The following is an 18,098-nucleotide window of genomic DNA, read 5'->3' on the forward strand; positions in this document are numbered from 1 at the left end:
GGTGGCACACACGGGTCGCCCGGCTACGCCTGGGTGGCATACAAGGGTCAGAAGGCTACGCCTGGGTGGCACACACGGGTCGCCCGGCTACGCCTGGGTGGCATACACGGGTCAGAAGGCTACGCCTGGGTGGCACACACGGGTCGCCCGGCTACGCCTGGGTGGCACACACGGGTCAGAAGGCTACGCCTGGGTGGCACACACGGGTCAGAAGGCTCTGCTGTGTCTCATCACAATCTCTAGAGCATGGAGCAGATCCCAGCACACCAGCCATTACATAAGAGAAAGCCAGACAGGGCTGCTGAAAGGCATCAACCCAGCAACAGGACAGGTGGAGCCCTAACAAATGACCTCCAGTGTCTCCTGGTGACCAAAGAGTCAGAAATAGACTCCATAACAGTGACATGAGGAGCACGACGTCCTGTACTGGGACCTGTACTCACAGCCTCAACAGGAGCCTAGACGTTGTCAGGACTAGTCACACACAACTGACCACATTATGGCTTGTCAGAAGGACAGTCGTGGCCTAAAGTTTTGAGATTGACGCAGTTTGGTTTTCACATTTTCCCTCTTCAGTGTTTTTTACTCTTTTAGTCGGATGTTTCTCTGGTTACTGATGGACAATTATAACATTTCATACATTTTTACACTTTTATTTACTAATCCATGAAGTTTCTGTGATGCCTCAATATTACCAGCGCTGCCCCTTATTCCTCCACACTCCTGCCCCTTATTCCTCCACACTCCTGCCCCTTATTCCTCCACACTCCTGCCCCTTATTCCTCCACACTCCTGCCCCTTATTCCTCCACACTCCTGCCCCTTATTCCTCCACACTCCTGCCCCTTATTCCTCCACACTCCTGCCCCTTATTCCTCCACACTCCTGCCCCTTATTCCTCCACACTCCTGCCCCTTATTTCTCCACACTCCTGCACTTCTCCCCGGCAGCTGGATATCGGCTTCTTGACAAATCCTGACTGATGGCCGCCCGTTCTGGTCTCATCAGAGCTCGCAGGTTATCACAACTTTGCCACTATTTGAGGATTGGCCGCAGGTTCTCAATGGGATGAGATCTGGGGACTTTCCTGGCCAAGGAACCAAAATATCAATATTTTGTTGTCACTTTTCCTTGTGACCTTGTCGTCATCCTGCTAGAGAAAGCATCATCACCACCTTGTCCTGGATGATGGGAGACGTTTCTCTTGGGGGAGATTTAGATCCCGATCTTTATTCATGGGCATGTTCTTAGGTAAATTGTTATCGACCCCCTCCATGGATGAGAAACCCCCACACATGAAGGGTCTCATGAGGCTTTACTGTGGTCAAACACAGGACTCATGGCAGCGTCACCTTCTCTTCTCTGGACAATCATTCTTCTAGATGTCCCAACCAGTCTGAAGGGGCTTTATAGGAGAAGAACGATTGTCTGGAGAAGAGAAGGTGACGCTGCCATGAATCCTGCGTCTGCCGGCAGTGAAGCCTCCTGAGACCAATTCTCATCCAAAATTACGTAGGGGAGATAAAATTAGAGGTCAGGTTTGTTCCTTGGGAAGACGGGGACAGACAGACACTTTCTCCTGAAATGAATGAGGTACGGATGACGCCATGACATGTGGTGGAAACCCCTAGAAAGCAATGGCCGGCGCTGTGTGACCGCTCGCCCACATTATAAACAGTGTGGTGTTTGCTCTGCTGATTAGCGTATGACAAGGACACGATGAATGGAGACTTCACGCTGAATGTCGCCCACATTCCGACCCGGGTGAAATCTGAGATTCGTAGAGACGCGTTTCAGACAAATCCATCAAAGCACCAACAATTATAGCGCGGCCCTGTCCTATGGAGTAACGTCTCGCACGCCGCCGTCCGCCTGAGGGATGGGAAAGGTTAGATTAAAGGGGCACAGCGCCCTCGGTGGTGTCAGGTGTCCATGGATTTAGGCGAGGGCTACGAGCTGACCTCGGCCGTGTGACAGCGGACGAGTGAAGTCGCGGTTATATCCACTATTGACCTGCGGTAATAGTCAAGTCGGGGATGGAGGCCAGGTGTCAACACTCTCAGGTCAGGGCTTATAACACAGGCTGGCCAATTCTCGTGCCACTGTCACAGGACTGTCCGCTGTTACAGTTCAGCCTTACTCAAGTGAACGGAGCTGGGCCGCAATACCAGACACCACCTACAGACAAGAGTGGCACTAACAGCAGGAGCAGTGGGGTGGACAGTGTTATGGGTGGGGGGCCCTGTGGGGTGGACAATATTATGGGCAGGAGCGGTGGAGTGGACAGCATTAGTGGTGGGGGACCGATAGGAAGGACAATGTTGTAGGCAGGAGATGTGGAATGGACAGTTATGGGTGGGGGGGGGCCAGGTGGGGTGAACAAAATTATAAGCAGGAGCTGTGGAATGGACAGACTTATGGGTGGGGTGGACAATGTTATAGGCAGGAGCGGTGGAGTGGATCGCATTAGTGGAGGGGGCCCGGTGGGGTGGACAATGCTATAGGCAGGAGCGGTGGAGTGGATTGCATTAGTGGAGGGGACCCGGTGGGGTCGACAATGTTATAGGCAGGAGCGGTGGAGTGGATTGCATTAGTGGAGGGGGCCCGGTGGGGTGGACAATGCTATAGGCAGGAGCGGTGGAGTGGATTGCATTAGTGGAGGGGACCCGGTGGGGTGGACAATGTTATAGGAAGGAGCGGTGGAGTGGATTGCATTAGTGGAGGGGGCCCGGTGGGGTGGACAATGCTATAGGCAGGAGCGGTGGAGTGGATTGCATTAGTGGAGGGGACCCGGTGGGGTGGACAATGTTATAGGCAGGAGCGGTGGAGTGGATTGCATTAGTGGAGGGGACCCGGTGGGGTGGACAATGTTATAGGCAGGAGCGGTGGAGTGGATCGAATTAGTGGAGGGGGCCTGGTGGGGTGGACAATGCTATAGGCAGGAGCGGTGGAGTGGATCGCATTAGTGGAGGGGACCCGGTGGGGTGGACAATGCTATAGGCAGGAGCGGTGGAGTGGATCGCATTAGTGGAGGGGGCCCGGTGCGGTGGACAATGCTATAGGCAGGAGCGGTGGAGTGGATTGCATTAGTGGAGGGGACCCGGTGGGGTGGACAATGTTATAGGCAGGAGCGGTGGAGTGGATTGCATTAGTGGAGGGGACCCGGTGGGGTGGACAATGTTATAGGCAGGAGCGGTGGAGTGGATTGCATTAGTGGAGGGGGCCCGGTGGGGTGGACAATGCTATAGGCAGGAGCGGTGGAGTGGATTGCATTAGTGGAGGGGACCCGGTGGGGTGGACAATGCTATAGGCAGGAGCGGTGGAGTGGATCGCATTAGTGGAGGGGGCCCGGTGCGGTGGACAATGCTATAGGCAGGAGCGGTGGAGTGGATTGCATTAGTGGAGGGGACCCGGTGGGGTGGACAATGTTATAGGGAAACCAGGGATTCAAGCTTCAGGAGGCTAATTTGCATATTCCAGGTGCCTTCTGGGAGAAGCGAAGTCTCCCTAAGCTAGAAGATCGTTGGGTACAGCCGGGACCAGCTGCTTCGAAAGCATCACCAAACCAGGGATTCAAGCTTCAGGAGGCTAATTTGCATATTCCGGGTGCCTTCTGGGAGAAGCGAAGTCTCCCTAAGCTAGAAGATCGTTGGGTACAGCCGGGACCAGCTGCTTCGAAAGCATCACCAAACCAGGGATTCAAGCTTCAGGAGGCTAATTTGCATATTCCAGGTGCCTTCTGGGAGAAGCGAAGTCTCCCTAAGCTAGAAGATCGTTGGGTACAGCCGGGACCAGCTGCTTCGAAAGCATCACCAAACCAGGGATTCAAGCTTCAGGAGGCTAATTTGCATATTCCAGGTGCCTTCTGGGAGAAGCGAAGTCTCCCTAAGCTAGAAGATCGTTGGGTACAGCCGGGACCAGCTGCTTCGAAAGCATCACCAAACCAGGGATTCAAGCTTCAGGAGGCTAATTTGCATATTCCAGGTGCCTTCTGGGAGAAGCGAAGTCTCCCTAAGCTAGAAGATCGTTGGGTACAGCCGGGACCAGCTGCTTCGAAAGCATCACCAAACCAGGGATTCAAGCTTCAGGAGGCTAATTTGCATATTCCAGGTGCCTTCTGGGAGAAGCGAAGTCTCCCTAAGCTAGAAGATCGTTGGGTACAGCCGGGACCAGCTGCTTCGAAAGCATCACCAAACGAATTTTTGCCTGTAGGACATTATTGCAAGAGAGCTTGGCTGAGTAGATTACACAAGAAGGAAAACACACAGCAAGTCAGCAGGATCTAGGAGCAACATGGCAGATGTGACAACCTACATGGTGAGCTGCAGCATGTGCTACATGTTCACAGATCGACCAGAAGAAGAATTAAATTTCACCTGTCAGAAGTGTAGACTAGTGGCCCTTTTAGAAGAAAAGGTGCGGGGTCTGGAAGAAAGAATAGCAACTTTGAAACTCATCAAAGAGAATGAAGACTTTCTAGACAGAACAGAAGCATCTCTACTGGTCACAGAAGGTGCAAAAAGTGTCAGAGAACCTCCAAAAGCAGATGAGTGGAAGCATGTGACCAAAAGAAGCAAGAAGACCATGGAGAAATCACCAACCACACAACTGAAGAACCGATATCAAATCTTTGTAGAGGATGAAGATGGCACACCTAAGAATGAAGCAATACCAGCAAGCAAAAAAGAAAAGGGCACACAGCAACAAGTGACAGCAAAAAGTACAGCCAAGAAGCAACGAAGAGTGGTGGTGGTGGGAGACTCACTACTGAGAGGCACAGAAGCAGCCATCTGCAGACCGGACATAACTGCAAGAGAAGTATGCTGCCTTCCAGGTGCGATGATCAAGGATGTGACCGATAGGATACCAAAGCTCTTCAGCTCCAAGGACGTCCACCCATTTCTTCTGATACATGTTGGCACCAATGACACGGCAAGGAAGGACCTACCGACAATCTGCAAGGACTTTGAAGAGTTGGGGAAGAAAGTAAAGGAACTGGATGCACAGGTAGTTTTTTCTTCTATCCTTCCAGTAGACGGGCATGGCACCAGGAGATGGAACAGGATCCTTGATGCAAACAACTGGCTAAGACGATGGTGCAGACAACAAGGATTTGGATTCCTGGACCACGGTGTGAATTACTGGTATGATGGACTCCTCGCCAGAGACGGACTACACCTCAACAAACCTGGGAAACACACATTCGCCAGAAGACTCGCTACACTCATCAGGAGGGCGTTAAACTAGAAGAAGAGGGGACGGGAAGAAAAACATTAGACTCGAACAAAGACGACCCAGGAAAACATACTCAGAAGGGAGGTAAGAACATTTCTAAAACAATCCACAGTGAGGAGATTGGAACAAAACAAAATCCTCTAAACTGCATGCTCGCAAACGCCAGAAGCCTGACAAACAAGATGGAAGAACTAGAAGCAGAAATATCTACAGGTAACTTTGACATAGTGGGAATAACCGAGACATGGTTAGATGAAAGCTATGACTGGGCAGTTAACTTACAGGGTTACAGTCTGTTTAGAAAGGATCGTAAAAATCGGAGAGGAGGAGGGGTTTGTCTCTATGTAAAGTCTTGTCTAAAGTCCACTTTAAGGGAGGATATTAGCGAAGGGAATGAGGATGTCGAGTCCATATGGGTTGAAATTCATGGAGGGAAAAATGGTAACAAAATTCTCATTGGGGTCTGTTACAAACCCCCAAATATAACAGAAACCATGGAAAGTCTACTTCTAAAGCAGATAGATGAAGCTGCAACCCATAATGAGGTCCTGGTTATGGGGGACTTTAACTACCCGGATATTAACTGGGAAACAGAAACCTGTGAAACCCATAAAGGCAACAGGTTTCTGCTAATAACCAAGAAAAATTATCTTTCACAATTGGTGCAGAATCCAACCAGAGGAGCAGCACTTTTAGACCTAATACTATCTAATAGACCTGACAGAATAACAAATCTGCAGGTGGTTGGGCATCTAGGAAATAGCGACCACAATGTTGTACAGTTTCACCTGTCTTTCACTAGGGGGACTTGTCAGGGAGTCACAAAAACATTGAACTTTAGGAAGGCAAAGTTTGAACAGCTTAGAGATGCCCTTAATCTGGTAGACTGGGACAATATCCTCAGAAATGAGAATACAGATAATAAATGGGAAATGTTTAAGAACATCCTAAATAGGCAGTGTAAGCGGTTTATACCTTGTGGGAATAAAAGGACTAGAAATAGGAAAAACCCAATGTGGCTAAACAAAGTAGTAAGACAGGCAATTAACAGTAAAAAGAAAGCATTTGCACTACTAAAGCAGGATGGCACCATTGAAGCTCTAAAAAACTATAGGGAGAAAAATACTTTATCTAAAAAACTAATTAAAGCTGCCAAAAAGGAAACAGAGAAGCACATTGCTAAGGAGAGTAAAACTAATCCCAAACTGTTCTTCAACTATATCAATAGTAAAAGAATAAAAACTGAAAATGTAGGCCCCTTAAAAAATAGTGAGGAAAGAATGGTTGTAGATGACGAGGAAAAAGCTAACATATTAAACACCTTCTTCTCCACGGTATTCACGGTGGAAAATGAAATGCTAGGTGAAATCCCAAGAAACAATGAAAACCCTATATTAAGGGTCACCAATCTAACCCAAGAAGAGGTGCGAAACCGGCTAAATAAGATTAAAATAGATAAATCTCCGGGTCCGGATGGCATACACCCACGAGTACTAAGAGAACTAAGTAATGTATTAGATAAACCATTATTTCTTATTTTTAGGGACTCTATAGCGACAGGGTCTGTTCCGCAGGACTGGCGCATAGCAAATGTGGTGCCAATATTCAAAAAGGGCTCTAAAAGTGAACCTGGAAATTATAGGCCAGTAAGTCTAACCTCTATTGTTGGTAAAATATTTGAAGGGTTTCTGAGGGATGTTATTCTGGATTATCTCAATGAGAATAACTGTTTAACTCCATATCAGCATGGGTTTATGAGAAATCGCTCCTGTCAAACCAATCTAATCAGTTTTTATGAAGAGGTAAGCTATAGGCTGGACCACGGTGAGTCATTGGACGTGGTATATCTCGATTTTTCCAAAGCGTTTGATACCGTGCCGCACAAGAGGTTGGTACACAAAATGAGAATGCTTGGTCTGGGGGAAAATGTGTGTAAATGGGTTAGTAACTGGCTTAGTGATAGAAAGCAGAGGGTGGTTATAAATGGTATAGTCTCTAACTGGGTCGCTGTGACCAGTGGGGTACCGCAGGGGTCAGTATTGGGACCTGTTCTCTTCAACATATTCATTAATGATCTGGTGGAAGGTTTACACAGTAAAATATCGATATTTGCAGATGATACAAAACTATGTAAAGCAGTTAATACAAGAGAAGATAGTATTCTGCTACAGATGGATCTGGATAAGTTGGAAACTTGGGCTGAAAGGTGGCAGATGAGGTTTAACAATGATAAATGTAAGGTTATACACATGGGAAGAGAGAATCAATATCACCATTACACACTGAACGGGAAACCACTGGGTAAATCTGACAGGGAGAAGGACTTGGGGATCCTAGTTAATGATAAACTTACCTGGAGCAGCCAGTGCCAGGCAGCAGCTGCCAAGGCAAACAGGATCATGGGGTGCATTAAAAGAGGTCTGGATACACATGATGAGAGCATTATACTGCCTCTGTACAAATCCCTAGTTAGACCGCACATGGAGTACTGTGTCCAGTTTTGGGCACCGGTGCTCAGGAAGGATATAATGGAACTAGAGAGAGTACAAAGGAGGGCAACAAAATTAATAAAGGGGATGGGAGAACTACAATACCCAGATAGATTAGCGAAATTAGGATTATTTAGTCTAGAAAAAAGACGACTGAGGGGCGATCTAATAACCATGTATAAGTATATAAGGGGACAATACAAATATCTCGCTGAGGATCTGTTTATACCAAGGAAGGTGACGGGCACAAGGGGGCATTCTTTGCGTCTGGAGGAGAGAAGGTTTTTCCACCAACATAGAAGAGGATTCTTTACTGTTAGGGCAGTGAGAATCTGGAATTGCTTGCCTGAGGAGGTGGTGATGGCGAACTCAGTCGAGGGGTTCAAGAGAGGCCTGGATGTCTTCCTGGAGCAGAACAATATTGTATCATACAATTATTAGGTTCTGTAGAAGGACGTAGATCTGGGTATTTATTATAATGGAATATAGGCTGAACTGGATGGACAAATGTCTTTTTTCGGCCTTACTAACTATGTTACTATGTTACTATAGGCAGGAGCGGTGGAGTGGATTGCATTAGTGGAGGGGACCCGGTGGGGTGGACAATGTTATAGGCAGGAGCGGTGGAGTGGATTGCATTAGTGGAGGGGGCCCGGTGGGGTGGACAATGCTATAGGCAGGAGCGGTGGAGTGGATTGCATTAGTGGAGGGGACCCGGTGGGGTGGACAATGTTATAGGCAGGAGCGGTGGAGTGGATCGAATTAGTGGAGGGGGCCTGGTGGGGTGGACAATGCTATAGGCAGGAGCGGTGGAGTGGATCGCATTAGTGGAGGGGGCCCGGTGCGGTGGACAATGTTAAAGGCAGGAGCGGTGGAGTGGATCGCATTAGTGGAGGGGGCCCGGTGCGGTGGACAATGTTAAAGGCAGGAGCGGTGGAGTGGATCGCATTAGTGGAGGGGGCCCGGTGCGGTGGACAATGCTATAGGCAGGAGCGGTGGAGTGGATTGCATTAGTGGAGGGGGCCCGGTGCGGTGGACAATGTTAAAGGCAGGAGCGGTGGAGTGGATTGCATTAGTGGAGGGGACCCGGTGGGGTGGACAATGTTATAGGCAGGAGCGGTGGAGTGGATTGCATTAGTGGAGGGGGCCCGGTGGGGTGGACAATGTTATAGGCAGGAGCGGTGGAGTGGATTGCATTAGTGGAGGGGACCCGGTGGGGTGGACAATGCTATAGGCAGGAGCGGTGGAGTGGATTGCATTAGTGGAGGGGACCCGGTGGGGTGGACAATGCTATAGGCAGGAGTGGTGGAGTGGATTGCATTAGTGGAGGGGGCCCGGTGCGGTGGACAATGCTATAGGCAGGAGCGGTGGAGTGGATTGCATTAGTGGAGGGGGCCCGGTGAGGTGGACAATATTATAGGCAGGAGCGGTGGAGTGGATTGCATTAGTGGAGGGGACCCGGTGGGGTGGACAATGCTATAGGCAGGAGCGGTGGAGTGGATTGCATTAGTGGAGGGGACCCGGTGCGGTGGACAATGCTATAGGCAGGAGCGGTGGAGTGGATTGCATTAGTGGAGGGGACCCGGTGGGGTGGACAATGCTATAGGCAGGAGTGGTGGAGTGGATTGCATTAGTGGAGGGGACCCGGTGGGGTGGACAATATTATAGGCAGGAGCGGTGGAGTGGATTGCATTAGTGGAGGGGACCCGGTGGGGTGGACAATATTATAGGCAGGAGCGGTGGAGTGGATTGCATTAGTGGAGGGGACCCGGTGGGGTGGACAATATTATAGGCAGGAGCGGTGGAGTGGATTGCATTAGTGGAGGGGACCCGGTGCGGTGGACAATGCTATAGGCAGGAGCGGTGGAGTGGATTGCATTAGTGGAGGGGACCCGGTGGGGTGGACAATGCTATAGGCAGGAGCGGTGGAGTGGATTGCATTAGTGGAGGGGACCCGGTGCGGTGGACAATGTTATAGGCAGGAGCGGTGGAGTGGATTGCATTAGTGGAGGGGACCCGGTGGGGTGGACAATGCTATAGGCAGGAGTGGTGGAGTGGATTGCATTAGTGGAGGGGACCCGGTGGGGTGGACAATATTATAGGCAGGAGCGGTGGAGTGGATTGCATTAGTGGAGGGGACCCGGTGGGGTGGACAATATTATAGGCAGGAGCGGTGGAGTGGATTGCATTAGTGGAGGGGGCCCGGTGCGGTGGACAATGTTAAAGGCAGGAGCGGTGGAGTGGATCGCATTAGTGGAGGGGGCCCGGTGAGGTGGACAATGCTATAGGCAGGAGCGGTGGAGTGGATTGCATTAGTGGAGGGGACCCGGTGGGGTGGACAATGCTATAGGCAGGAGCGGTGGAGTGGATTGCATTAGTGGAGGGGACCCGGTGCGGTGGACAATGTTATAGGCAGGAGCGGTGGAGTGGATTGCATTAGTAGAGGGGGCCCGGTGCGGTGGACAATGCTATAGGCAGGAGCGGTGGAGTGGATTGCATTAGTGGAGGGGACCCGGTGGGGTGGACAATGCTATAGGCAGGAGCGGTGGAGTGGATCGCATTAGTGGAGGGGGCCCGGTGCGGTGGACAATGTTATAGGCAGGAGCGGTGGAGTGGATTGCATTAGTGGAGGGGGCCCGGTGCGGTGGACAATGTTATAGGCAGGAGCGGTGGAGTGGATCGCATTAGTGGAGGGGACCCGGTGAGGTGGACAATGCTATAGGCAGGAGCGGTGGAGTGGATCGCATTAGTGGAGGGGGCCCGGTGCGGTGGACAATGTTATAGGCAGGAGCGGTGGAGTGGATCGCATTAGTGGAGGGGACCCGGTGGGGTGGACAATGTTATAGGCAGGAGCGGTGGAGTGGATTGCATTAGTGGAGGGGACCCGGTGCGGTGGACAATGTTAAAGGCAGGAGCGGTGGGGTTGCTATAAAAATGAATGGTGGACCATGACCTGCTTTTCCCAAGTGCACAGGGACACAGTAATGCACCTCCACTACCTGCGGCCTTCCTGCACGGATGTGTGTGGGCGCAGCGACACCTACTGGTCAAGGTTATATATACACACACACAGATAGGACTGCAGAGAAAGAATTGGGGCGATAATAAATGATTGAGTGACAGACTAAACAAACATTCATCAGTTTCATCAGGTTTTTATGCTGCCATATTACCAAAAATTCAGCTTGTTTTTTTTTTTCTTATTTTCCTTCCCTTACTATCAGATTAATATTTCCCGAATTTTGCACTTAAAAATACAATTGCGTTTTTACTTTTTTTTTTTTTTTTTTACTCTGCAGCCAACACGTGAAAACGCTGAATTTTTACCCTTCTTTGCAGGGATCTGCAGTAAAATACACAGTGCCCGGTGTTCGGACGCTGTAATCGCTCTTCATTTTGTTTGCTATATTGCATTGTGTGAACGCAGATAAACCAATTATTTTTTGCTGCTTTATTTTTGCGCTTTTTACATGCATTTTTTTTTTGCCCATAAAAACCTATAGAAAAAAAAAAGCAAACATTCCACGGTCACAACAAAAATCAGCAATGAACTTGCAGGTGTAAACACGTCCATAAATTATATTCCTACACAGAAAAAAAAAAAAAATACAAATAAACAGTGGAATTTGCTGGTGAAAAATTCACTATTTTTTACATTCCCGCCATCATGCAGGAAATCTCCAAAAAAATGCTAAGAAAGAAAAACTAAACATCGGCAAAGCTGCAGATTTCAGTGCGGATTTAACCCTTTGCGATCACATGGGAACCATAATGGTTTGGCAGGAAAAAAAAAAAAAATCCCATCTCCGGTGTCAGAAATCAGAGAAACCGTCACTATATAATGTCAGACTTTCCCACGTGAGGGACCGAGGTCATACAAGTGTGAGGAGCGAGACGAGGCACTTCACGGCTCAGTCCTGTGACTCCGGCCGATTCCTTCCAATGGCCGGGAACAATGAGGAAGGCAGCGGCGCTCTGTAAACACTGACGAGAGGCTATACTGTGTCCGCCGCCCCGCTCATCGCTAAGGAAGCGTCTGGGGACACAACAACAACAACAACAAATCTGCACTTGGATACACAAGATGGCGGGGCAAAACTAAAGAAAAGGAGATCTGAAAACAAATTTTGTTCTCATTTCTTAACATTTTTCAGAACTGCAAAGTTCCCTAAATGTCAGAATTCTATCTACCTGCAGCCACCACTAGGGGGAGCTCACTGCATACACACAGAGCTCACTAATAAATGATGGTATGCAATAAGCTCCCTCTAGTGGTGGGAAGATGTAATAGTATCATTTAGCTCATTGACTTTACCTGCGTGTATTTCTGGAGTCGCTGGAGGTTTGCACTCAAAATCTCACGATATATGGCCCCCATTCATTCTTTCCTGTACACGGTTCAGTCGTCCTGGTCCCTTTGCAGAGAAACAACCCCCAAAGCATGATGTTGCCCCCCCTCCATGCTTCACGGTAGGTATGGTGTTCTTTGGATGCAACTCAGCATTCTCTCTCCTCCAAAACATGACATATTTTGTTTCTAGCAAACGTTTCTACTACAGTTTATCAGCGAATGGAATCCACAGCAGCAAATATAGACCAACATTTGGTGCAGATTTATCTTTTCGACTTGCCGCCATATTCTTGTATTTATTGGGAAATCAGAAATTCTGAGTGGAACCCAAACAGGATAATAATCCATGCCTCTCGGTGAAGAGCACAGGTTGGCCAGTCTATGGCAGCGGCAATTATGGGCATCCATTCCCTTCTCCCCTCCAACAAACAAAACTTTATGTAACAATTGCAGGGTGCCGAAGCTGAAAACAGCCGTCAGCACCATCGTGGTGCTCCAGTGAAAAATTTGGTAAAAACTATATTTAAAAACATATGTTTGAATCACTGCTTTTCTCTCATCCGATAATAAAGTAAATTATTAAAAAAAAAATATTATATATATATATATATATATATATATATATATATATATATATACACACACACATTAATAATAATAATAATAATAATAATAAAAAGGCGACATACATTTTTTTTTTAAGTTTTGATTTTTTTAAGCCAATAAAATAAAGAGATATAAATAAAAAAAAGTTCCGTCGTGATCATACAGAACTGGAGAACCGCGATACCACAACGAATAACAAAAACAATGTCACAATCGCGTTTTTTTTTTTATTTTACCGCAATTTTTTTATTTCTTTTTTAGCTTTTCGATACATTATTGGGTAAAATGAACGATGACAATCAAAACTACAAATAGTCATAAAAGAATAAAAATAAAAAATCCTCGAGTCCTCGATGGAAAAATAAAATAAGTTAACACTCATGGGAGAAAAAAAAAAAAAAAAGGAAGAAAAATAATAAAATATTGGGTGCGATGCTAAGGGGTTAATGATACAACAAGAGACACTCAGAAGTGGAGGAAACAGACGCTCCTTCCCACCATTTTTTTTTTCACTTACTAGGCCAAGAAAATCTAAATATATATAAAATGTAATATTTGGCGGACTCGGGTGCGGGGTCTTGGCGGGAGGAATATTTCGTTGTTTCCCTTCTCGGTCGACGCCACAATGGAATCTGAACAAAAGGCCATTTATTAGTGTGATAGGATCGCGGGGAAGACGCCCGGCTCGGCGGAGGATGAGAGAAGCCCGGAGGCACCCCGAGGTCACTTCCTGCGGCTCAAGTGGCCGAGGCGCAATATGGTGGGCTCATCCTCCGCCGGGGGATATCTCCATGACAGGACGCACCCCATCGTCTATACTACAAGGCTCATTAGGACTGGGCGATGTCGCCTGCCTTCTACAGCCTTTGTTCTACACCTTCTACTGCTGGCTGCAGAAGGAGCTAACTGAGAATCTATCAGCGAGCTTGGTTTTCGTTGTAACGGTTTAATCTATCTTTTTTTGTGTTTCTCTCAGCCGACAGCATCAAAGCTGAACGTAAAAGCCAAAAATTGCAAAATTCGGAATACAATCCTATTGCAAAAATTATTTTTAGCTGTAAAGTTAAAAAAATATATATATATAAAAAAAAAAAAAAATTGGTGGACAACCACTTTAAGGAACCAATCGAGAGCATTCTCCAAAATAAATAACTCTCTCTCCATGCAGAAGTGTGAGAGTGGAGAAGAGTTACTAGCCCTCACGAGCCGGGGACAATCCACGGACAATCAATCTGGGGTTTATTCATTTTCCCAGACCCTTAAGGGGGACGAGGTGAAACAACCAATTTAAGGGTTAAAAGGGCATGCTGGGGAAATTAGTAAACTTTGAAATGACTTTTGTAACTTTTCTACAGTCAGAGGCTCCCATAACTTACACTTAATGGCTTTACCGCCCCCTACTGACACAACTGCAGTAATGTGTCCCTTCCTCTATCCGAAAGAACAATTCTAGTTATAGTTTTTCCATTTTTGATTGGGAGGAATGGCGGAATTTGTGACCGCACCAAATTCACAAACAAGGGGACGTCTGGGGTCCTGGGATAGAAATCCTCTCCTCACCTGTTCACGTCCGATCACTGGGGGGTCCGATCGATCAAATCATCAAAAATTAATAAGTTTTTTGCTGAGCTATTGATAGGAATAGAACATTAATTTGGCACAAAAGGCCTGAAATGGGTTGTTGGAGGTGCAGAGAAAAAGCCAAACGGTGCAAAAGCCTTCACGTATCGTATTCACATATAAAGCGCCATGGAATAAATGGCGCTATAAAAATGTATAATAATAATAATAATAATAATAATGTAACCTACCGTGATTGCAAAAATTATTTCTATCCTCAAATACGTCTATATAAAAAAATAAAAATAAAAAAAATAATGGACTCTATATTGGCGCACGCTATTCTCTTCAATAGATCAATAGGGTACACAATCTGTTGCTCAATATATAAGACTCAAATTATCTCGCATTCTAAATCTGCTTTTGGATATTAAAACGCCATCATATTCCCACTGCTCCCCCCTGATTATTCTTTTTTTTTTTTTTTTAAATTCATCATACGGTTCCAGAGATATGCACCTTTCTACGGTTCACAGGATCCTCGGGGGTGTGTCCTTAGGCTGTTTTGCATAATGATCTGTAAGCCACGCCTCCTTTGTAAAGACCATAATAATCACTAAATAAAAAGACCCATATCTATTGAACCGTATGGCGGATTTAAAAAAAATAAAAGCGGGAATACTCAGAAGAAGCAGAGGGAATAAAATTAGAGAAGAAAATCGGGCATCCGGTGACAGATTCTATTTCGAATGTGTTGGGAAGATAGCACACATGCTCAATTGGGACTGACAAAGGGGAGGTGTCGGACTCATCTCTACGCACAAAAGCGGCCTAACATATTTCCTTTGTAAGATCCATATCAGTGACACGTCCGACAGGTTTTTCTGAAGCAAGGCTGAATTCACACGCAGCGCTTTTTTTTTTTTCTTTAAGGCTAGATGTTACATAAAAAAAGGTCTTTCGTGAAATATCATACGCACCAAAAGTTTTGGATAGAGTCGCGGCATCCTGCGCTGGCTCCGTGCCACATGACGGCCGCCATAAAGAAGAATCTGTGTACTACGCCGCCGTTTATGTAAACCGGCACAGCTACAGCGACGTGACGATTAGATCATGAAAATCTAATATTAGTCGCCTCCAGGAATGATAAACCCAAATAAGGGGGATCTGTAAAAACCAAGAGGGTCCGAACGAAGACATAACAATGCGGCATGTCCCGCTGAATGCGGCAGAAATGACGGACGATGGGTCCTCCTGCCAGGACCTACATTAAAGCCTTCATACTTGGCACAAGGACAAATGCCACCCACCCGGCGCGTACATCACGGGCCTCCTGTACGGTATGTTATGACATGTAATGTTGGCAGAGGACTGGGGCTGTATTTATAGATGTGGGACAAGCCGAATCCCCCCTCCCCCCCAAAACCGCTGGAATTTCCAGGAATCCGGGCAGAGATCTCCATCACACAGCTCGTTCCTAAACGTTTGGCCAGGAACGGAGACATCATATACAGTAGTGCGGTATTATTCTATGCACAGCATGCCCCGGAGACATTGCCATGTAACAAGTGTACATCACATTACCGTGCAAACGCTGGATATAGAGCGCCACCTACAGGCAAGTGATGTGAAACTTTTGCAAACTTTTGTATAAGTTTTCATAAAGTTACAGAGAAACTTCTTTAAATCTTACAAATCACAACCAATTTTAGTTTTTATTCCTTTCCTGACGCGTCTCATCGGCTGTTCTTCTTTCTTTAAATTTTCTTGTTCATGCACCTCTCTGTTTCTTGTAACACAAATTTATGAAGTGGGTTTAAAGTTTCCTCCATCAAGCAGGTCAGGAAATCACATTCTGTTTTTTTGGGGTGGCAGCGTGTACCCAGATAGAATACAGTCCGGTCACGGAATGTCACTTTGCAAAGAATCTACATCATCCGTTACTTACATCATCATCATCTCCTTCATCCTCGTCATCATCCTCATCATCGCTGTCTTTGTAGCCGGGAGGGAGCGGGGGGCCGATCATCTCGTCATCCAGAGCTTGAGAACTGCTGCCTGGTGCCGGGGGGCCGATGAATTCATCATCAGAGCTGTCATCAGAGTCACTGCACCAATAAGAAAAGATGCGGCACATTAGAGGAAATGTATACGGTATATTAAATGTAATTATTTTTTAAGACAATTTTTGGAGGAACGCAGAACTTAACAAGTTTGAGTCATTATTTTAATAAACTTTTTAGTTGCATTATTCCCAATGTCCAGTCTCATCAAGGGGACGCTGACTGCTGGTGCACCCGCTGATTGTGAAAGCGGGGCTCAGAGATGCTCGCCACCACCCCATTAATTCTCTATGGGACTGCAGGATGTAGTAGAGTATAGGGCTTTACTTTTTCCGGTAGTCCTATACACAATAAACCCAGTCAAGAATGACAACCAGGAGGTGGTGGGTCCACACAGATCCCATCAGTTTGTCAGGGGAACGCAACTCCCCTGCCTCCAATCATCAGGACAATTATGCAATTGGCCGACCAGTGATGGACAAGGGCAAGGCTGCTTCCACTACTAGTACACCTCCGATTCCAAAGCATGGGATATCTATACACACACACACTATCAGCTCCACAATAACAAAAAGAACCACCAATCATTTATACAGGCCGATTCAACACCAGTTACAGGTAGCGAATGACATCAGGGTGCGGTTTACAGAACAAGAGGAACAGAGGCATTACATTTTATTATTTTAATCTGGAAAGGTAGGCAGTGTTTATAAAAATATACTAAGATGACACAAAATGGGAGCACAACAATACATTACATACAATTACATAGAATAAAAAGGAATAATAAAAAAAGTACTAAACCTAGCGGAGGGAAGCACTCTGGGAAAATGGACAGAACCCACAGTGAACTATGTCTTCCAGAATGAACAAAGATAGACCCAAACTTTAATTTTTATTAGCTCAATACTACGCTCACATACCTCCCCTTGATGAATTCACGTTGTGGTTGTGGGATGTGGTGGGTCCTTACAAAACTCCATGAAATTCCCAACTTACAGGCTATATTGGCCCCTGGAGGTCCCAGGTGGTAGATATTGTAGTCATGTTTCTTACCACAATTTTATCTGTCTATATAGATGAAACATGGGATGGATAGAACCATCCATCAGACCATTATTAGGTTGGAGGGGTTAGAGTGACCTTACCGTAAAGTGAGTGAATGTGTTATGTTCGTCCCTTCGCTATGACGATGAAAATATATATCCCATAAATACTGGATTGATCAAATCCCTGATATTCATCACTGGCCACTGGCTCCAAAACATCCAAGAAGATTCTTTGATCAAAAGAAGCCCTATCCCTGGGAAACGTACTTCTCTGCATCTGCATAAACAGACCGCAGGAGGCTCCTACTTCAATGAAGATAGAAGTGTCAGCTCTCTTTTTCTTCCCTGCTTATAATTAGTTCTCTCTTGTCCGAGCTATAATGAATCCCATATGTTCAATGTGTGAGTGATAGGTCAAATCTCCAGAAAGGTCTGTATGGATTGTAAACTTCTCCACTATCACTCTGATCCCTACCAATAAATCCATCACATAGATAATGTTTGGAATAACTATATGCAAATTGCCTCTTCTGAGAAAAAGAGGACTTAAACTCTATAGCGCCACCTGTTGGAAGTAGCGATCCTACAAGTCACAATCAACTCTTTAACGAGTCATGCAATATGACTTAGGATAAAAGCCAAATTAGTATCTGAATAACTATGCAATCACTGGATGGCTGACGCAGTTCACAGCTTTACCTCTGCATTATTATTTCTTCTGCTGCAGTTTATTATGGATTTTGTCA

The 18,098-nt window shown here is 46.5% G+C and overlaps 1 protein-coding gene across 2 annotated transcripts in view; it reads right to left on the reverse strand.

Moving 5' to 3' along the window:
* WDR70 (WD repeat domain 70) overlaps window positions 1-18,098 on the reverse strand; it is a 344,582-nt gene that overhangs the window by 205,632 nt on the left and 120,852 nt on the right. For both annotated transcript variants that reach the window (XM_069745936.1, XM_069745937.1), the window contains one exon: window positions 16,189-16,348. In XM_069745936.1, the coding sequence (XP_069602037.1) occupies window positions 16,189-16,348 (160 nt within the window). The remainder of the gene's footprint in view (window positions 1-16,188; window positions 16,349-18,098) is intronic.

This window comes from Ranitomeya imitator, chromosome 1 (genome assembly GCF_032444005.1).
Source record: "Ranitomeya imitator isolate aRanImi1 chromosome 1, aRanImi1.pri, whole genome shotgun sequence".
Taxonomy (NCBI): domain Eukaryota; kingdom Metazoa; phylum Chordata; class Amphibia; order Anura; family Dendrobatidae; genus Ranitomeya; species Ranitomeya imitator.